We start from the raw sequence: 21576 nt of genomic DNA, 5'->3' as shown, positions 1-21576 counted from the left end.
CTCCAGGCGTGGGGCTGAGCCAGGAGGGACCGCCGGCCCCCGGACCCAGCGGGAGGAGGAACAGCCCTCTGCTCGGAGGACAGGGAGCAGCGGGGCCTGGAGCACGGCAGCTGCCCCTCAGGCCGGAGCAGTCTGGGAGGGCTGCCAGGAGGCGCCGTCCAGGGGACACCCGTCGATGCTCCTCGCTCCTGAGCGTCTGCCAGCCGAGCACCCACCAGCCGGCACCCGCCGGCACCCCGCCCGAGCACCCACCAGCCGGCACCCCGCACGGGACACGAGGCCCTGACCGCCGGCCGGCCTCCCGGGGAGGCCCAGGGGCCGTGTGGCTCCATCAGAGGAAGAGGGGTTTGGGGCGAGTCCTTGGGGGCAGACAACACGCTCCCAGAGCGAGGTTCCCCAGTTCTGCCCGATGGCCCACTGAGTCCGTGGCCGCGTCCTCCACGCCACCCAGGGCACGCCGCCCCTCCCCCGCCCCCCCCCGCGGCTCTCCCCCCCACCCTCTCCCGGCTCTCAGCCACCTGGGCAGACCTGGGGCGGGGGTGGAGGTGACACCGGGGAAGGGACCCCCTGCCGTCCCCAAGCCCCCCCCCCCCAGGCTATGCTTCCCACACATGGACCTGCCACCAGCCCACACACTAAGAACACGCCTGGTGCTCCAGAACCGACAGGCAGAACCCAGGTCTCTGCCGGGGCTCAGGACCCTCTGCTCCGGGCACAGCCAGGTCCACTCTGGGGAGGCCCGGCCCCTCCCAGGCCTCAGAGGGAGGGCAGGTGCGGCCCAGCCTCTCCGCCTGCACCCAGGGGGCCGGGCGTCCTCGGACGAAGCCGGGGGACGCGCAGGAAGGAGCTCAGAGGCAGAAGTGAGCGGCCCCCGGAGAGCCCGGAGGAGGCTCGGGGCGCAGAGGGAGCGGGTGCGGTGGGAGGTCTCAGGCCTAGGGCTCCGAGGGGAAGTCCCCCGGGCAGCGGGCAGAGGGGTGACCAGGCTGCGAGGCAGGGCGGCGGGCGGCACCGGGTGCGGGAGAGCTTTGGGGGAAGGGGTGCCTTGTGTGCTGTCTGGGGGTGGCAGGCAGGTGGAGCCGGGACAGGACCCGGATGTGCCCGGATGTGCCCCGAGGCGGTGTGGGGAAGCAGGCGGTGGGGATGCTGGCGGCCTCATGTCCCCCCGCCCCCTCGGGGCTCCCTCCAGCCGCTCGGCCAAGGAGAGGCCGGCCCAGGTGGCAGGGCACCCGTCCCAGAGCAGACACCCTGAGGCCCGCACACACCTGGCCGGGGCCGAGCCTGCCTGGGGCCACGTCGACGGGCAGCTGCACCGGCGTCCAGGGCACAGGGGCCCCTCAGGCCGACCCAGCAGCCCCACGGCCGCAAGGACAGTGACAGGCAGTCTGGGCAGGCTCAGGCCTGCGCCCTGAGAGCCAGCCTCCCTCTGGTCACACCTGCCGCCCGCAGGGCCGGCTCCCCTGCGCCTGCTGCAGGGGGGGAACGTGTGCACCCCGCCGCCTCTAGCCCAACCCCACTCCGGCCCTGCCTGCCCCAAAGAGGCACTGCCCGCAGCCGGGACCTGCCTCGCCCTCCGGCCCCGGCCCCGCGGCCATGCCCCACGCTGAAGCCTCGGCGAGCCCGGGGGAGCCCCTGGCGGGTGGCGGCGGGCCCGTCCGCGGGCAGTTGTAGGGACCGGCGGGCTCGGCGCTGCGGGAACGGCCGTGGTCCTGACCGCCCTCACTGACAGCCGTGACAGACTCTGGCAGCCCCGGACATGCCACACACACTGGAGCGGTGACATCACTCCGGCAGGCTGGTCCCTGGGGAGCCCTCGGCCCCGTGTGCCTGCGGAGCTGGGGAAGGAGTGCCGGGGCCTCAGGGAGCCCATCCTGAGGCCGTGGGGGGCCTGTAGGGTCTCTACCAGCCGCCCCCCATCACCAGCTCCCGCCCAGGAGCCCACGGCCAAGGTCGAACCGGCGGCCCCGGCAGAGACCACAAACCAAGCCCGTGCCGGAGCCCCGGGCCTCAGGGACAGAGCCCGTCAGTGCCAGCAAGTCCTGCTCCCCCAACTCACCACAGGCCTCACCCCGAGAGTGACGCACCTCCCCTCACAAACTCCCCGGCCCAGCCCGCCCCCCCGCCACCCCCGCAGGCTGCAGGCTCCCGGCACCCGCGGCCACCCTGGGTGTGACAGCGTGACAGAGGGGCGGGGTGACAGCGCTGGCCTCGTCCACACCTCCAGGGGACAGAGCCCCCGCCCTCCCCGCCCCCGTGCCCCTCCAGGAGAGCTCGCAGCCGGGGCGGGGGGTGTCTGTGCCCTCTGGCATGGAGGCAGGGACTGGCCCGGGGACAGAGGAGCAGGGCATGTCTCCGAGGCGGCCACTGCACTGCACAGAGCGGCCCTGGGACCTGGAGAACCCACTGCCCCCGGGGGGGGGGGTGTCAGGTGAGGGCTCACTAGGAGCCACCCCACCCCACCCCCACCCCTGGCGCCCAGCTCCCAGGAGCTCCCCGCAGGGAGGCTGGCTGATGGGGACCAGACCCGAGCTTCGGGGAGAGGGCAGGGTGCCCCCACTTCCCCTGGGCTGCTGTCCTCTCAGCGGACCCTGCAGCTCACTGGATTGGGGGGAGGGGTCAGGAAGGGGCAGCACCTGCCGCCTCCACAGGGGACCCCGGGGACCCCACTCCGAGGACCCCGGACGGGAGGTCCTGCTCCCCGCCCGGCCTCTCTGCTGAGCCTGCGTCCGGATGAACCCCAAAGCTGCTGTGGGGCCCCTGGCAAAGGCCGGGGGATGTCCTCCCTCTGGCGGGGCGGCCACCCCACGGTCAGCGGCCGGCCCAGGAGGGCAGGAATGTCCGAGGACTGGGCACGGGCTGCCCCGCCCGCCTCCTGCCCTGGGCTGTCAGCACCCCCAAACTTCAAAAAGAGCAACAAAGCACTCCACCACACCCCCCCCCGCCGCCACCTCCTGCCCCATCCCACCGCCCCACGCAGACCCTGGCACCCACCTGGTCTCCCGTCCCCCGCGCCCAGGGGGGGGCCGGCCTGGCCCGGGTGGCACGGGTAGCAGCCCCTCCAGAAGTAGCGGTAGTGCGTGCCCGCCACGCGCGCCAGGCCCCCCAGAACCCCGAGGCACCAGAGCGCGGCCAGAGACACCCCCATGGCGGCGCTGGCGGGTGAGGCCGGGCTCCCTGCTCCGCTCCGGTCCCGCTCCCCGCTCCCCGCTCCCCGCTCCCGGCAGCCAGCCGCGCCTCCGGCTCCACTGCCGCCACCAGGAGCCGCTCCGCCCAGCCTCCCCGCCCCTCGCCTTTTAAGTTCTCAGCTTTCCCTCCACCCCACCCCCACCCACCCCGCCCCACTCCCCACCCTCCAGCCCCCCACAGGTAAAGGCCAAATCCCAGGCACTGAGGGGCCGCCCGGCTCCGCCCCCGCCCCCGCCCGCCCGCCGCCCCACCACAGCGGGTCCCCCAAGCGGCAGCCCCAACATTCCTCTGCAGAGTCCCGCACAGGCACCCAGGGCCCGGCAGACACTCAGACACGCAGGCCCACGCGTGCAAGCATGCACGCGAGACACAGAAACCTGCCGAGGGGCGCAGACAGACACAGATGCACGTTCCCGGTGCCAACAAGGGGAGAGGCGGGAGCAGAGGCCGCCCCTGCAGAGCCCGGCTTCCCCAGGGGCCACGGGCTCTGTTCCGACAGGTTGGGGGCGGGGCTGGGAGCAGCAGGCCCTTCGGGCCACACCCACCCAAGCGGAAATCCTGGGGTGAAGATGCCTGTACCCCCAAGCCAGGGCCCCACCCAGAGGCTCAGGGCTGTGCCCCAGGGAGCCTGGCAGAGTCTGGCCACACCCTCCCAGAACCGAGGAAGCCTGCCTGGCAGGGACCAGCCCTCGCCCCACCTCTCACCCCTGGGAAAGCCCCTGACACGCCCCTAACCCCAGACCCCTAGTTCCCATGTACCCAAGGGCACGGGCCTAGGCCCACACTCTGTCCAAAATGACCCTCCCCTGGGTCACCAGAGCCACAGCCGCTGGGCATCCCGGACGGCCCTGGTCTCAGCCCCAAATCCTGTGCAGCCTGGGGGGAGGGGGGTCGCTGGTGCCCCACCCTGATCCCCCCAGGCCTGCTGCCTTAGAAGCTGCTGGACGCAGGCCCGCTGGCCACACTCTGCCACCACCCCTTGTATCAACCTGGACTCCAGCTCCCATCCGGCCGGAGCGGGTCCCTCCCTCCCAGGCCTTCCCGGGCGCAGGAGGGCCGCTCAGGGCCGGTGTCCTCAGTGCCCAGCAGACAAGCAGGCCCAGTCTGGGGGCACACACCCGTCCCAGGGCCCCGCGGAGCCTCAGTTTCCTCATCTGTACGGCGGGCGGGGGCCCCGTTAGACCAGCGGGGGCCGTGGCCTGACGCCTTGGAACACAGGTGACGGAAAAGAGAACGGGACCAGGTGTGCCCCTGCCTCGTGCCCAGGGGCCCCGGGAGGAGGAGCTCGGCCAATAGGAAAGCAGTTCAGGCTCAGGGCGGCGCCTGCCGCGCAGCCAGACTTGCCAAGTGCCCGACAAGTCTGGGCACAGGAAGCGCCATCCTTCCTGTCCTGGAAGGAAGTCCTCGAGAGCCCGAGAGCCCTCGGGCGTCCCGCCCGGGCCAGGGGCTCAGGAGGGCCCTCCAGCGGGTCCCGGGGGACAGAACGCAACACACAGCACCCCTTCGCCCAGGGCTGCCCACCCGCATCTCCCTGTGACACCTGGAATCTCCCTCTGGCACCCGGGTCTCCCCCTGGCACCTGGGGTCTCCCCGTGGCACCCAGGGTCTCCCCGTGGCACCTGGGGTCTCCCCCTGGCACCTGGGTCTCCCCCTGGCACCTGGGGTCTCCCCCTGGCACCCGGGGTCTCCCTCTGGCACCCGGGGTCTCCCTCTGGCACCAGGGACAGGGGACCTGCAGGAGGGGGTGCTGTGAAGAAACCGGGTGCGGCTGCCCGCGGTCCCTGGATCCTTCGGATGCATCCCTGGATTGCCCCCCAGAACCCGCTGAGGGGCCCCTGCTGAGTCCGAGCGGGACCTGGGCAGAGGGTTTCTGGGAAGCCTGGTCCGATGTTGGCTCCCCCGGCCTCTGGGGGCCTGGCCCCGGGAGCCCCGGCTTCCACAGCCCCGGGGCGCCAGCTCAGAGGCCACCTCCCCACAAAGCACCCCGCCACGAGCCCCAGACCAGCCGCCGCCGCCTCTGCGCCCCCCACACCCGGCCCGTCTTTCTACACTTCCCCACACACACCCGCGCCTGTCACTCACAGCCACCGGGGTGCCCGCCCTGCGCTGGGCACGGCTCTGGGGCAGCGGTCTCCCCGCCCAGTGCAGGGTTAACATGCCGGGGGAGGCCCTGGCACACAGGCATGGCGGGAGGGTCTGGCACGGAGCGTTCCGCAGCTGGCAGGTACGGAACGCCAGGGGAGCACAGACGTGCCCACCCCTGCGGCCCCCTCGCTGCGGCCGCGCACCGCGCCGGGGCCGCGGGTCTGGACGCGGTTTGGGAAATGCCTTCCCGATGGGGAACTCGGAATGTCTGTGTCTGCACCGGCCCAGGCTCCCTCCTCCGGCCGGACCACGCCTCCCGCCAGGGCCCAGCTGGGCGAGGCCCATGCCGCCCCCCGCCCCCCCCCCGATGCCATGCCTCCCTGAGCTCAGGGGCAGAACGCCACGTCCCGGGCCACAGGGGCCAGGAACCGGGACTCAGGGCCACCCCTGTGGCCTCTGTCCCTGGTGCTCACCGGCACGTCCCCCGTGACAGTGCGTCCCCAGGACCCTCTCCCGCTCCCCGAAGCCGAGGGTCACGTGACGGGCCTGGGGCAGGCTGGTGGACCTTGAAGGCCGAGAAAGCAGAGTGGGTGCCTCCAGGGAGCCTCGGGGGCAGGCTGTACGCAGGACAGAGCGCCCGGGAGTGCGGGGCCACAAAGGAGCCGGACGGAGGCTCAGCTTGTCACCTCCCAGCCCAGAGTCCTCACCACGGGTGCAGGTGCCACATGCCGGCCTGGCCGTGTCCCCCCCGACACAGAGCCAGCCCGGAGCAGGGGTCCAGCTCGGGTGCGGGTCCCACCGGCCCACCTGCCCCCACGGAGACCACGCAGGCGGCTCCAGGGGCCCCAGCCCGTCCCAGGGCCCCCGCCCCGGACTCGGTTCTGGACCGAGCGCCAGGGGACCTCCCGCCGCTCCCTCAGCTCCTGGTAAAGCCATTACCGCTCGGCCCCACCGAGCAGAGGCAGGAAATCAAAACCAGGTCGTTCCTGACAGCCCGGCTGCCGCCGCCGCCCTTGGCCGGGCCGGGCGGAAACGGGGAGCCCCTCTGACGCACACGGCCCCGGGGCCTGGCGGGGGGGGCGGGCATCCCCGCGCTCCTCCCCGGGGCATCGGGCCCAGCCCCATGCGGACACCCAACCCTGGCCTCTGCCCGGGGCGCTGAGAGCCAGACCCAGAGCCTGGAGGCCTCCGAACACGTGTGCACGTGTGTGAGCGCGTGACGAGCCCCCACCGGGCTCTGCTGCCCAGACTCTCATAGCCACACAGACGGCGAGGCCGCCCAGCTGGGAGCGCCTGGGCCCAGGACGCTGACGCGGTCCCCGCCATGGACACGCCACCCCCCACGGACACGCCACCCATCACAACATGTCCCCCCACGGACACAGTCCCCGCCATGGACACGCCAACCACCACAACATGTCCCCCCACGGACACGCCACCCACCACAACATGGCCCCATGGGCACGGCTCCTGCCACGGACATGGCTGTGAAGACCTGGCTCTCACCTGAGCGCCAGGCAGCAGGGCCACAGGGGCACCGGGCCCGGGCTCACACATCAGGAGGGACGGTGAAGGCTTGGGGAGGGAGCTGAATGGCCTCAGGACAGTGGGAGGGAAGGGGACAGAGACCTGCTCGGCAGAGGACGAGGCCGGGGCGGCCAGTGCAGAGGCAGGACAGGCCACGGAGGGCTGAGTGCCACGGGGACTTCTGCCCACGCAGGCACCCAACGGTCAGGAGGAACGAGCCATGGACCCCAGGCACAGCCAGACCTGCTCCCAGCCATCCCCGGCCTGCGGGGCCCGTCACCCTCCTGCCCTCTCCCCACTGGGGCCGGACTTGACTGCAGGACACGGTCACAGGGCGGCACCACTTACGCCCCCTCCACGGAGCCACGCCTGCAGCGGGCTGAGAGGATCATCGTCCGCCTGCAGGTCCCCAGGCCGCCTCTCACCGCCTGAGCGGGGGGACACTGCCGTCCCCATTAAAGAGTCACCAACTGAGGCCCGACGCCCCAGCTCGAACGCAGCAGCGCTGCCCCTCGAACCCAAGACCACTAGCCCCGTGGGTTCTCTTATGACAGGCCTCTCCTGTCCTCGCCCGCAGCCAAGACAGCTCTCCCTCTGCGTTCTGCCCCCCACCCCACCCCCCTCTCCCCCCCTCCCCCCCTCCCCGACCCTCCCCACCCCACTGCCATCCTGAGACCTCGGGGAGCAGAGTCTGGGGTTGGCTGAGCTGGGTGGGGTCAGGAGTCCACACCAGCGTAGCTGGGAGCAGGGAAGGGGGAGAGGGTGGGGTGCAGGCCCAGCCAGATGCACTTCTCAGGGTGCCTGGAGAGGAGCCGGCCCAGGGGTGTGGCAGGGAAGGGGGAGGGACAGAGAAGACGCAGCCAGGAGACACAGACGGCAGGGGCCGGCTCCGGGATGGGAGCGGCCCTGTGCCTCCCATCCTCAGCGCCGTCCACACCTTTGCCGGAAGCTCTGGTTTAGGCGCCTGCCTGCAGGCCGCCCGTCTCGGGGTCCCCTCCGGGGGGCCTGCCCAGCGCCTGGGCTGGGGCCCCTGATCTCTGTGGGGGGGAGGGGGGCTGGCTCGCTGTGCTGTCACTGTTCCCGCCTTGGCCTCCAGCAGGAAGGCACCTGCCAGCATCCGGCCACCAGGGCCCGGACTCGGCCGAGCCAGGGAAGGAGGCTCCCGCTCCCCTCTCAGCGCCTCAGGGGGGGCGCGGCGGGAATGAAGGCGCCCTGACGCAGACGCCTCATCCGTCCGCCCCCATCCTGCCTGAGGACTGGGGGGGGGGGGCAGCCAGCAGAGGGCCTGGCCCGGGGGAACAGGGCGGGGGCTTTCCCCCAAAGGCCAGCCACGGGGAGCCTCAGCCGGAGGAGGCGGCGCCACGGAGGGCCCAGCCCCCCTGCCCCCCTCGCAGCCCCGGCCAGCCCCGGGCAGCACAGCTGGCCCCGGTCAGCCAGGCCTCCCCACCGGTCTCAGGCTTATCACTCCCACATTCCTGCTGCCCCAGGGGACCCTCGTCCAGCCAGGCGGCGTGTGAGGAGCCTGACAGCCCCGGGCCCCTTTCCCAGACGGAGACGCGCCGGGACCCGTGTCGTCGGCATGCCCCCCCTCCCCCGCAGGCCGGGCGGCCGGGCGCTGAGCGGCACCTGAACCGGAGGGCGGCGCCGGCCAGGGCAGCAGACCCGCCCGCGGGAGCAGGTGTCACACGGACGGAGAGCTCTGCCCTGGACCCCGCTTCCCCCGGGCCCACCTCTGAGTCTCAGGAGAAAACCTGCCCGAGGCCGGGGCGCCTGGCCCCACAGCCACGGCCCCCACAGCCACGGCCCCCACAGCCACGGCCCCCACAGCCACGCCCACGGGAGCAGCACTGGCCCCACAGCCACGCCCACGGGAGCAGCAGCCTAGCCTGGGACACGCCACTCCCGGGCAGCACTGCTGCTCTGGTGAGCAAGTACACGGCTCCTGCTCCAGGAGGGTCTCCCAGAACATCTCACACACGTGCACACACATGCTCTCACACACACTCACACATACACACATGCTCTCACATACTCACACATACACATATGCTCACACACACACATGCTCTCCCCCACACGCACACACATAAAAACGTGCTCTCACACACAAAAACATGCTCACACGCGCGCACACGCACATGCACACATGCGTGCATGCACATACACAGTCCACTTGGGCCTGGCCACACTCCGGAGTGAGGCCGGGCGCCCTCTGGCCCGGCCCCTGCACCAGCCCCGCGGGCTCTGCGCTCACCCGCCATCAGCTCCGCGCACTGCCCTCCCGTGTGGCCAGCGGAGCGGCTTCCCCCATGACACCCTGGTTTCCCGTCGGCTCTGCTCGCACGTGGCCAGTGGCCGCCCCTGCGCCCTCCGTTTCAGGGAGGCCCGCTTGCAGGGGGACAGGCAACCACAGCTCCTGCGGTGTCCGAGCCCAGCCCCGGAGGAGGGGCTGTGGAGGGCTGTCCTGTCCGTGGAGTGGGCGCCGTGGCCCGGGCTCTGTGGCCCGCGGGTGCCCTGGGTCTGGGTGAGGGGCATCGGACACTCCCAGGGAGCCAGCCCCGGGCCTGGCCTGGCCTCGGACCCTGGTTCTTCCCCACACCAGCGCGTCAGCCCACCTTAGAGGGCACTGCTGGCAGAGGGGGCTGGAGGCCGGGCCCCTCCTTACACGGGGTCTAGGGAGGGGTTCTCCTCCCCCCCCCCCCCACCCGCCCAACTCCCCTGCCCTCAGCGAGCCCTGCAGGCAGGGTACAGGCCTGGGGGCTCTGCCACCCCAACGGGCGCAGCTCACAGAGGGGTCACAGTGAGGCCATCGCTCGGCGGGTGATGCTCTCCCAGCCCTGCTCCTGCCCCCCTCCCCTCACCCAGCCCTGCTCCTGCCCCCCTCCCCTCACCCAGCCCTGCTCCTGCCCCCCTCCCCTCACCCAGCCCTGCTCCTGTCCCCCTCCCCTCACCCAGCCCTGCCTCCTGCCCCCCTCCCCTCACCCAGCCCTGCCTCCTGCCCCCCTCCCTTCACCCAGCCCTGCCTCCTGCCCCCCTCCCCTCACCCAGCCCTGCTCCTGCCCCCCTCCCCTCACCCAGCCCTGCTCCTGCCCCCCTCCCCTCACCCAGCCCTGCTCCTGCACTCTCCCCTCACCCAGCCCTGCTCCTGCCCCCCTCCCCTCACCCAGCCCTGCTCCTGCCCCCCTCCCCTCACCCAGCCCTGCTCCTGCACTCTCCCCTCACCCAGCCCTGCTCCTGCCCCCCTCCCCTCACCCAGCCCTGCTCCTGCCCCCCTCCCCTCACCCAGCCCTGCTCCTGCACCCCCAGAGGCACAGGCTCCCAGGTCCTGGGTGAACAGGGGTCAGAAGGCCACCCTGTGCAGCCCCACACCCACCTAGACCCGCCCAGCAGGCCGTCCCCTGCCCCGACCTCGGCAGACTGGACAGACGGCGCCCAGCTGGCCCCCAGCTGGACAGTGCTCGTGGCGGGAAGGAAGCGCTGGGAGGGGCGGCAGCCACTGTCTGACCCTGAGCGGAAGCAGATGCCCGATCCGCCGCCCGAGCCCACGGCCAGGCAGGGCCGGGCAGGCGAAGGGGTGAGCAGATATCCCACCTCAGCCCCCCCACCCCCCCCCCCGCTCTCTCCTCCTCTCTCCCCTCCCCTCAAGAACTTCCTGTCTGTTCTCGGTTGTGCTGACAGCCTACCAGCCATGGCGGGGCTGGGCACGGAGCTGGGTACGGGGCTGGGCGCGGGGCTGGGTACGGGGTTGGCACGGAGCTGGGTACGGGGCTGGGCGCGGGGCTGGGTACGGGGTTGGCAGGGGGCTGGGTGCGGGGCTGGGCACCACCCAGGACCCCTCAGCGGAGCCTAAGGGTAAGCGGTGGCCGTGGGGCAGGGCGTGGGTAGGCGGGCCCACCTCAGCCGCCCCAGAGGAGGGCGCCGGCCCTCGCGGCCCCCGTGGCCGATGGTACACTCATCCACGTCTGCGGGGAGAAGCCGTGAGCGCGTAGGATCCCCCAGCCACGGCCACGCCAGGGCCTCAGACCCCTCGCCATTGACCCCCCTGGCCCGGAGGAGGCGGGCAAGCCCCACCCTCCAGGCAGGACCCCGAGGGGCGACACCCACCTGTAAACTGGCACCTGCCAGTCCCTCTGGCACCCGGACGAGCGGCCACCCCACCGCACGCACGTGCCACGCGATGGGCACAGGAGGGGCCGTGCTGACCAGGCACGGCCATCGGCACAGCCACGGAGGTCACTGTCCCGGCCACTCCGGAGCAGCCCCTGCCTGGCGCCCCGGGCCCACGCCCAGGCCCTGAGGCTTCGCTGTGGCCAGGACAGGCTGTCCTTCCTCGGGAGGGGCCCCCGGAGACCCAGGCAGCCAGGGGGCAGGGGCGGCCGGGGCCCACGGGAACGGCTGAGGCGGAATCCCCTGGGGACCGCTGGAATGCTAACTTCAGCCCGGCAGCCACGGCCAGCAGCGGGGTTTTCTGGGAATTCCCACCGAGCCACAAGGCCAGCGGAGGCGGCCCGCCCAGGGTCAGCGCCCAGGGCTTCCCGCGCGGCCAGACCGGGGGCAGCGCGGAGGCCAGGCCCGGGGCGAGGCACCCAGAAGCTGTCGGCCGTTCCAGCCGCTCAGGGGGCAGCCAGGAGGGCAGGCCGCCAGGGGGCGGGCCCCGGCCCACGGGACCTCCCAGCTGCCTGGCGTGGAGGCTGCCACACGGCTCAGCGCCTCCCCCTGGGCCCCGGGCCCCGGGCCCCGGGCAGAGACGGTCTCCACACGCCGGCTGGACTGAGCCCGGGGTCCGGCTGCCACCGCTGGTCCGTGCCATCCTCGGCCTGGGCTCCAGCCCACCCGTCTGAGCAAACACGCACTGCAGGCCTCCGGAGAGGGGCGGGTGGTGGGAGCACCACCCTCTGAGCCCCCTCCCCAGGCCGCCTCCTGCGCCCCCCGCTGGGCGATGTAAGCAGAGGCGGGGGAGGGGCGCCCAGGGCCCGGCCGGGTCCCACCGGCCCGTGGCGGGGGGAGGCTCACTGCGGAACGGGGGCTGGACACGCTGGAAGGTCGCCAAGGTCACCCGTGGGCAGGGGGTGCCAGGCCTTGCTCACCCGGCCGTGGGGAGGGTGACCCCCTCCCGCATGCCCCCCCAGGCTGTGGGCCACCTGCCAGGAGCCCGGGTGTCAAGGCCCTGCCTGTGCCAGGCTGGCGTGGCTCCACGGGTGAGCATCAACCTATGAACCGTTCGGTTCCGGACGGGGCACATGTCCGGTTGCGGCTGGATCCCAGTGTGGGGCGTGCAAGAGGCAGACGATCGACGATTCTCTCATCACTGATGTTTCTCTCTCCCTTCCTCTCTGAAGTCAATAAAAAGAGATAACAATAATAATAAGTAAACAAAGGCCCTGCCTGTGAGGAGCCGAGGCCGCCGCAGCCGGGGTCGCCCAGGCAGGCGGGCGCCCACATGGCACCCACGGGTGGCAGACGGCTCGCTGGGGGCCGTGCGGGCTCCGCAGACAGACGAGGTCCCGAGCGGCCGGGACGGGGCGTCTGCCCACGCTGGGGCTGCATGGGGCCCCGAGCTGCCAGGGGCTCCCCCGGGGTCTCCCCGGAGAGGCACGGGCAGCCCGCCCCTCCGTGCTGGGCTGAAGGCCAGCAGGGCCCAGCCCGGGAAGAGGGTTCCGGAAGGCGGCACCGAGGTGGGGAGCCCCTTCCCAGGACAGGAGGGGGGCTATCTCCCCAAGAACGTCCCACCCCCAGGCCGGCCACCCCCTTCCTCAGGGGGCGGGACCCCCGCCGGGGCGAGCAGGCTCTGCAGGCTCCGTGCCCGCGCCTCCCGCCCGGACGGGTCAGGGCCTGCGCTGCCACCGCCGCCCGCCTGCCTCACCCCTTCCCACACGCCCTGCATCGTGGGCAGGGGTTCCAGCCCTGACAGGTACGACGGGCCCTGGTGGGGGCCCTGAGCCAGCCTGGGGGCGGGCACCCGGGGGTCAGACAGGAAACGAGAGACACCAGCGGCGCGGGAGGGTGCCCGGGGACCAGCTGCAAGGGTGGGACATGCGGGGGGGGGGGGGGCAGAGCAGGGGTGTCCCCAGGCCCCTGGCAGGGTCAGGCCGAGGGGCAGAAGGGCCCGGGCTCCTGCCAGGGGCCAGAAATGCCCTGGAGCCGGGCGAGGGCGGGTCCTGGCACAGCGGGAGGGGCTGGGGGGGAGTAGGGAGGGTTGGGGGCCGGCTTCGACAGCACCACAGGCCCGGCGCACCGACAGCAGACACCTGTCCCCTCGGCTCTGAGTGCGAACTCAGCGTCCGGTGTCCCTGGGCCAAACCCAGGCTGCTCCATCCTGAGCTCCCGGGCCTCCCGCCTCCTCCTGCAGGGCCCGGGCTGCGGACATCGCCAGCCCTACACCCAGCCTGACAGCAGCAGGAGCGGGACCCTGCTGTGCTTGGAGGCCCCCCGCCCTCACTCTGCTCCCTCAGGCGAGGCAGCGCCCGAAAAGCCGGGGGGGGGGGCGGGGGAGGGGGGAGCGGGGGGCTCCCACAGGCTGGGTCCCAGCTGCTGGGCAAACACGGCCTTGGTCAACGCCTCTGGCCTCAGTTCCCATCTGAGGCGGTGAGGCAGGCGGCCCCGAGGACGGAGGGCCATTCGGGGCAGAATGACAGCCGGAAGCAGCCCAGCCCAGGGCCCAGCCCCCGCCCACTCTCCCTCGGGCTGTGGGGTCGTCAGGGACACGCTGGGCCCCCTCGGGGCGCACGGAGCACCCCCATCCCCCCCCCAGCTCTCCTTCATGGCACTGCCAGGCGGCACCCGCCCCGGCTTGTCCCGGAACCTCAGGCTCCCGGGGCCCCCGCCAACGGGGGAGGCAGGAGGCAGCCAGGCCCAGCCGGCCAGGCGGGAACAGCCTTCAGGAGGGGCCTGCACCGCCCGGACCCCGGAAGCTGCCCCCTCCCGCCCCCCAGGAACCCACCGCGACCACCTGCTCTCGCCCCGCTCTGTCCCCCGGTGACAGGGTCCCGGGTCCCCGAGCGGCCGGAGCAGGTGTGCTCGGCCCACCCCACCCGGCGCTGCGTGGTCCCCGCGTGCCGACGGGACATCCCCTGGGTCCCCGCTCGGCCCCCATGCCCAGCGGTTCCCGGACAGGCCATGGGCCGGGCCGTGGGGCCGGGAGCCCTCGGGAACCGGAGCTGGTGTGAAGCCAGCGGCCGGGCCCAGACGGAGCTCCTCGGCCTCGGTCCGAAGAGACCACCGTGAGCTCCTGAGGCAGGAAACGGCACACGCCTGTGAGGTGGTTGCCGTGGCAACTGGCAGGCCCGGGACCACGCACTGGACGGCGTTAGGTGTGCAGTTACCTCCTCCGGCACCAGAGCCGGCAGGGGCGGCGGAAGCCGTGAGGAAGGGCACTGCGGCCTGCACCGGCTCACCCACCAGCTCCCGGCGGCTCCTGACGGCGGGCAGGAGGGGGGCCGAGTGAGGGGGAGGCCTCCGAGCACAGAGGGGTCCCCCTCCTGCCCGGAACCCTGCAGGGAGGAGGCGGGAGGCCCTGGAGCTCAGGATGGGGCGCCCCCCCCCCCGGTTTGGCCCGGGGGACACTGCAGTCCCGCTGGGCGGGGGGCGAGGCTGCACCCTCTCCCCGTCCCCCACGTTCAGTTACTGTGGCCGCAGCGTGCAGCCCCGGGCACTCACATCCTGACCCCGGCCGGGCGCTGTCCCTCAGGGGCCTGTGGGTCTGGAGTGCAGAGCGGGGAGCCGGAGGGAGAGGGTCCCGGGGGCATGGGCGGGCCAGGGGTCCCCACAGGCCTCCCGAGGGGGCGAGGGGGTGGGAGAGGAGAAGTCCGAGAGAAAGGAAAAGACTTGGGGCCGGGCCAAGGTCAGCGGGGCCGCCGAGCCGGCTCTGAGCCTGAGGATGGGGGGCCTGTGTGGCCTCCAGACCCCGAAGGAGCCGGCGCACCCAGGTCCTGCCGGGGGCGGGGGGCGGGGGGCTCAGCCTGGTGAGACCCGAGGGGACCCGGACCGCCAGCACCCTGGGGCCGCCCCGCTCACGGTGCCGTCAGGGCAGCAGGAGACAGAGAAGGCAGCTCGGGTAAGTATGGCCTCTGAGACGGGAAAGAACACGCCTCTTCAGAGTTCACCCCTGGCCTCGTGCCCCTGGCCTCCGGGCCGGGGGGCCGTGGCTGGGAGGGCAGCCACTGAGGGGCAGGGCTGCCAGGCCAGGGCACCGGTGGTTCTCCGTCCTGCAGCTCAGAGCCCGCCCCGCAGCCAGCACACTCTGGCCGCCCTGGGACCCACCCCTCACCCCACAGGGGGAGCAAGAGGGCCCCTCCTCTCTCACCCCCCAGCAGGCCCACCCCTCACCCCGCAGGGCGAGCTGGAGGGCCCCTCCTCTCACCCGGCAGCAGGCACTGCAGCGTGCCCACAGGTGCCAGCCCCCCTGCCAGGGCCCAGGGGTCAGGCAGGGAGGGGAAGCCGATGGGGCGAGGGAGCCCAGGAGAGGTGGGCGGTCCGGGAGGAAGCCAGCAGGGGCATCAGGGAGGCCTCCCGGGTGTCCAGCGGCCGAGTCCGCTCAGACGGGCTCAGAGGCCGCTCCGCTCCACGGGATTGGGGGAGGCGGGGGGGGGGGTGGTGCCCCGGCGGGTGTGCAGATTGTAGGCTGTGCTCTCCACCCCTCTGAAGGCCAGGCCCGGGCCAGGTACCGCGGACAGCTGGCCATCAGAAGGAGCCCGTGGCCCTAACCGGTTTGGCTCAGTGGATAAAGAGTCGGCCTGCAGACTGAAAGGTCCCAGGTTCGATTCCAGTCAAGGGCAGGTACCTAGGCTGTGGGCACGTCCCGGTGGGAGGAGTGCAGGAGGCGGCTGGTTGTTTCTCTCTCATTGTTGTTTCTGACTATCTCTCTCCCTGACTCTCTGTAAAAAAATCAATAAAATATATTTTAAAAAAAAGAAGAAGAATAAGGAGGAGGAGGAGGAGGAGGAGGAGCCCGTGGACCCTCCGCTCACAAAGGAGGCTTTGCAGCGCCGCCCGGTGGGTACGGCTCAGAACGCTCAGGGTTTCCCTCCGGGCTGGGTGAGCGAGCTTTCCCCACTGGACCTCTGTCCACCCTGCCCCACGGCCACGCCCTGCCCCACGGCCACGCCCTGCCCCACGGCCACGCCCTGCCCCACAGCCACCGCCCACTCTCAGGCTGTCTGAAGGGCACATCTTTCTGGTCTGTCCAACATCCAACTGGAACGCACCCAGCTGTGCTGGTGCAATATCGCCCCCTGGTGGCTGCTCCAGAAACTGACCCAGCAGAGAAGGGAGCCAGGGAGCACATGCATTAAGGAGGCTGGAAGGTCCCCATCTGTGGTTTCCGGGGCAACCATGGAAACCAAGAGTGGGTCGCCTAGAAACCCTCGGACAGGCATCACTCGCACTGGATTCCCCAGGTCCCCGGTGCACCCCTCCAGGAGGCCGCCGCCAGGCCCAGGCCCGCACCCACGGGTCCAGAGGGCAGGGGTCAGTTCTGGGGCCCCTGAGCCCCAGGCACAGGCACAGACGTGGCCCAGGGTCAAGTGAATGTCACGTTTTCAGGAAGCACCTGCCGAACGGCCCTTGTCTGTGGCAGGCGGTGGGGGGGAGGGGTCCCAGAAGGAGCAGCCCCCAGCAGGGCATGGCCTTCAGACGGGAGGTGGTCCGGCCCCGGGCCAGAGGCTGGCAGGGCTGTGCCCGGGGCCACGGCAGAAAGAGCCAGGCCTTGAGCAGAGGGTGCCGCCCGCAGGGGGCCAGGCACCACCGGAGGTCAGGCCGTCGAGGTGAGGGCCCCAAGGGGCCCGAGCAGAACCCAGCGGCAGGGGCATGCAAGTGTCCCTGAAGGCAGAGCACCCAGGGCCGGGCCAGGGGAGCCCCTCATGTCCGCCCAGGCCCCACGTCCGCCCAGGCCCACGCCCAGCACCGCGCGGTGGTGACAGACCGTCAGGGCTGAGGCCGAGGAGGCCAAGGGCTCGCGGGCCGTCAGACACCTGCCCGCTGCCGGTGACTGAGGCCCCGGGGAGATGGAGACCCTGGGGACCTGCCCAGGCCACCCACCGTGGGGCCGGCCCCATGACCGCCCGTGGCCCGGAGAGTGGACGGCCGAGGACAGCGGGGGAGGGGCACACGGGCCAGGGCGCCTCTCGCGGCCGCCGTGCCCCCCTGCCTGCGCCCGGAGTTCTGTTTACGCTGAACCTTATCAGGTCTGTTTATACAAATCAGCTCCAAAAATGTGGAAGTGGGGCTTTTCCATGTGTTTCCCAGAAAACAGACAAAACGTAAAGGGGCCCGAAGGAGCCAAGAACATTCCTCGGTTCCCCAATGTCCAGGTCTCCGCTCCCCCTCCGACGGCTCGGCTCTGGCTCAGCAGCCGCTGCAGCGGGGGCCGGCGCCCCACGCCGGGGGGAAGCTTGGGAAAGGCTCCTACCCTCAGCCCACGTCTTCTGTGTGCGTGCGTGTGCGTGCACGCTTACGTGTGCACATGTGGATCGGCATCTGTACACTAAGTACATGTGTATATACACGTGTACCACTCGTGTGTGTCGTGTGTGCACCTGTGTTGTGTGCATATATTGCGTGTGTGTGCAAATGTGTGTGCATTGTGTGCATGAGTTGCAAGAGCACCCTGTGCACGTGTGCACCAGTGTATGTGCCTGTGTGTGCTGTGCATGCATGAGCATGTGTGCCTGCGCACACAGATGTGCGTCTGTGCGTGCACATCTCTGTGCCCTAGATGAGAGCTCTCGGCTGAGCTCCAGCACCTGGATCGATGCCCTGCTGCCTCCCAGCCCCCGGGGTAAAGCAGGCTGGACACGCCTGCCCTCTGGCCAGCTGATCCCGGACCTGCAAGAGCCCCCGCACACCGGCCCCCTCCCGCACACCGGTGTGCGGGGGCTCTTGAGCGGGGCAAGCTGCTCACCCGCCCTACCAGCCTCCCCTGCCTGCAAGGTCAGGACGGGCCACTGGCTCCCCCTGGTGGCCCGCACAGGCGGGCGAGCAGCTTGCCCCGCTCAAGACTCGCCCTGGGCCGTCGGCTCGTCTTCCTGCGAGCCCCCCGGACGCGGCCAGAGGAGCCCTCTGGGGCAGCCTCCTGATGCACCCGGCCTTCCGCCCCCTGATTGCTCGCACCTGCACCCCCTCCCCCGGCCCACAGGGCGCTTCCCGAGGCCTCGCTGGGCCCGCACAGCAGAGGGCATGTGTGGGCACGCACCCCGCCCCTCCCCGGGGCCTGTGCCGCCCACCCGAACCCTCCATCACTCAGAGCCACTCAGGGGCAGGTCCGTGCAGGCCCGGAGCTGTGGCCTCGGGGACAGGTTAGGTGGCTGTCGAGGCACAGAGCCCCCCACAGAGCGGCTGCCCGGCCCGGCCAGGCCTGGTCACTGCCCCTCCCCAGCTCGCAGAGCGGGCAGTGATGGACGGTGAGCGAGTGAGGAGGGAGGGAGTGAACCAGTACGGTGCACACCCACACCCCCCCTCCCCATTGCCCGTCAGGTTCTCGTCCTCTGCTTCCCCCCGTGTCCCTCAGGCCTCGGCCGGGACACCAGGCGCTGCCGGCGGGACTGGCGTCAGGAGCCGGTGAGGACGTGCGGGAGCCGGCCACTCTGTCCCTGCCGGTCACCACTGACACGAAATCCCAGGCAGCCCCTGCGCATGCTCTGGCCTCTCCCTGCCACCAGGGGGAGCCAGTGGCCCGTCCTGACCTTGCAGGCAGGGGAGGCCGGTGGGGCCGTGCTGGGGCAGGAGCCCGCCCAGGAGGTCTGTGAGGCCTAGCCTGCCTGTGGCTGTGCTCCCAGAGTCCGGGGCTGGGGAAAGTTCTGGAAGGGCAGGCAGGGCGAGGGGGCGGGAGCACCGCCAGCTGGCTCTGCACTGAGAGGCGGAGGGAGGCAGGTGAACTGGGGGCCAGCAGGGGTGTGAGTGAGCCGCCACGTCATTCATTTGTTCATTCATTCGTTCGTCCACTCACTCATTCCAACAGCAGAACCCGGGGTCCCGCAGCACAGGGGGAGGGGCCTGGGCACAGCGCCCTCTCTCCTGAGCCCTGTGACCCGGGCTGCCTGGGGAGCCCCCTCCCCCCGTGGAACCCCCCTCGGAAGCTCCCTGTGTCCTGCCCCAAACGGAGGGGTGATGTGCCCCCACTCCCACCGCTGCTCCTGGCCCCACAGTCACAGCCTGGCCGCCCCGCCCCGCCCAGCCCCGCCCGCCCTGTTATCAGCGGGCCTGGCTCCCTGATGCTGCCCAGGCCCCCTGGCCGCCTGGCCCGGGCAGGGCGGCTGCTCTGGAATGCAGCCTGGAGCCGGGACCAGACTCCCCCTCAGGACCCTCATTAATCTCCCCGGGAGGGAGGCGGGCTGGGAGGGAGGCTGGGAGGGAGAGGGGCTGGGAGGGAGACGGGCCGGGAGGGAGGCGGGCCGGGAGGGAGGAGGGCCGGGAGGGAGGCGGGCTGGGGGGGGAGGCGGGCGGGGGGGGGGGGGGAGGCGGGCCGGGGGGGAGGCGGGCCGGGGTTGGGGGGAGGCGGGCGGGGGGAGGGGGAGGCGGGCGGGGAGGGAGGCGGGCGTGGCCGGGACCCTGAACACGGCCCTGGACCCTGAGAGCGGCCAGCAGCACGTCCCCCGGACTCTGCCCGCCAGTGAGGCTCCGGGCGGCCAGCGCCCACCTCCCCCAGGCTGTGGGCAGCAGCGGGGGAGGCGGGAGGGCCGCCCCTGCAGGGTCACCCCCAGGGCGCCCCCACAGCCACCCTGGTGCTGCACTAAGGGCCGGGTGGGTGCGTGCCAGGCACGGTCCCGGGCTGGGGCAGGTTCTGGAGGGGAGGGGGGTCTGACAGGCGGCGCCCCCTCTGGCGGGAGCAGGGAGGCTCGCTCTTCACACACACTTTCTCGGGGCCGGAGGGTCTCCCCAGCACAGGGATCGCCCCCCCACGCTGCCCCAGCCCCCCGCTGCCTCCCCCTGCTGGAAGGCGGGGGCCGGCCGCCTGGTGAGGGTGTCCCGGCCGGGCTCACCACCGGCGCCATGAGCACGGGGCCCTCTGCCCCCCGCGGGGAAGGCCGGGAGGGAGGCGAGGACAGCCCCCTCCCCTCGCTGGGCCGGCCTTTCCGCTGAGAGCAGCGCGCCGGCCGCTCAGGGCGCTCGCTGTCAGTCCGCCGCTGCCTGGCTCCGCTCCGCCCGGCTGCCAGGGAGGGTCTGCCCAGCCCACAGGCCCTCGTGCCCAAGGACGTGTCGCTGCCCATCCCCCGGCCCGGGCAGTCTGGGACCCGCACAGGGACCCTGGGCAGCACGGCCTCCAGGCACCACCCCAGCTCCCTCACCCCACACAGCGTCCCCGCACCCAGCCTGCCCGGCCGCGCTGCCCGCCAAACCGCGCCGTCACCGACCCCGGCACCCAGCCTGGGGGCGGGGAGAGGGTGGGGGCCTGTTCACCCAGGCTGGGAAGGGCAGGACAGGTGGCCCAGGGGCAGGGTCACAGGGCACAGGATCCTTTCACACACAGAGGGCGGGGCCTCTAGCCAGGGGCAGCCCTGGAGAGGAGGAGGCCGTGACCTCTGACCCTGAGCCTCAATCCTGCCTGGACAGCAAGCCCCGGAGGGCGGGGGGCACGGGAGACGCCCAGCGGGGGCGCGGGGGGAGGCAGGGGGAGCCTCAGCCCTGCGCGCCTGGCGGCCTGCCTTCTGCCGCCTCCCGCCCAGATTGTCCCAGAAATCCAGGCGGGAAGGCCCACGCCCCCTCTGCACAGAGCAGCCGGGGCACAGCCGAACGGAGGACAGAGCGCCTTTGTGGGGGCGGGGGGGGACCTGGTAATTAACGTTCACCGGCCCCACCAGGCCCCCCGCCAGCCGCGCTCCCGGAGCCGGGAGAGCAGCTGGGCTCTGCTGTGGGCTGTCCCCACCTCCCCGCCCCGCCCCAGCGGGAGCAGACAGTCTGCAGCCCGGCGGCCTCCTGCCCCAGCGCCGGGCGGGCGGGCAGGCTGAGGCTGAGCGGCAGAGGGGCACCTGCCCGATTGGGGTGCCTGTCAAAGCCGCCCTCTCCCCCATGCACCCCGCGGTCTGCACCGGGAGACCGGGTCTGTCCTCAGAGGCGGGGTGCAGGGCAGCCGATGGGGCGTGTGCACAGCCCACGGCTGCTCTGCCCACTCGGCGGGGAGCGAGCAGAAGGGAGCGAGGGGCCTGGTGAGTGCCCCCCCGGGAGCGGACAGCCAGGCCCGGGCGGGTGTGCCCAGGGCGGGCGCCCAGACCAGCAGCAGCGCCCGGGCCGGCCGGGCGAGGGGCCAAGGGAGCCTCAGGGCCCGGTCAGAAACGGCCGCCCTGAGCCCAAGCCGGGGCTCCGCCCGCCTGGCACCTCCTGCTCCTGGCTCCACTCCCAGTGTCTCCCCATCACCCCCCACACCTCACCTCCACCCGCACCCACCTCCACCCGCACCCACCACACCTCCACCCTTCACCCTCCACACCTCCACCCTTCACCCTCCACACCTCCACCCTTCACCCCCACCTCCACAATGCACCCCCACCTCCACCCTCACCCCACCTCCACCCTCACCCCACCTCCATCCTGCACCCCCACCTCCACCCTCACCCCACCTCCACCCTCACCCCACCTCCACCCTTCACCCCCACCTCCACCCTTCACCCCCACCCCCACCTCCAAGCCGCCCACACAGGCCCCTCCTGCTCTTGGGCAGAAAGCCCTGGGCTGGGAGGTGGGAAGTGGGAGGGGGAAGGGGGAGAGGGGAAGGGTTAGGGGAGGGAGGGAGGGGGGAAGTGGGAGGGGGAAAGGGGAAGGGGGGAGAGGGGAAGAGTTACGGGAGGGAGG

General features: G+C 72.1%; 1 protein-coding gene across 4 annotated transcripts in view; it reads right to left on the bottom strand.

The window, feature by feature from the left end:
- Positions 1 to 21576, bottom strand: part of MEGF6 (multiple EGF like domains 6) — a 60628-nt gene that overhangs the window by 23452 nt on the left and 15600 nt on the right. For 3 of the 4 annotated variants that reach the window (XM_084875728.1, XM_084875729.1, XM_084875731.1), the window contains exon 1: positions 2989 to 3177. The exons of the other annotated variant lie outside the window; for it this stretch is intronic. In XM_084875728.1, the coding sequence (XP_084731854.1) occupies positions 2989 to 3142 (154 nt within the window). In that variant the 5' untranslated portion in view covers positions 3143 to 3177. Of the gene's footprint in view, positions 1 to 2988; positions 3178 to 21576 lie in introns of those variants that run through there. 4 annotated transcript variants of the gene reach the window in all.

Source organism: Pipistrellus hanaki (genome assembly GCF_964339955.1).
Source record: "Pipistrellus hanaki genome assembly, chromosome: 2".
Classification (NCBI taxonomy): Eukaryota; Metazoa; Chordata; class Mammalia; order Chiroptera; family Vespertilionidae; genus Pipistrellus; species Pipistrellus hanaki.
This window is presented reverse-complemented; position numbering and strand designations above follow the sequence as displayed.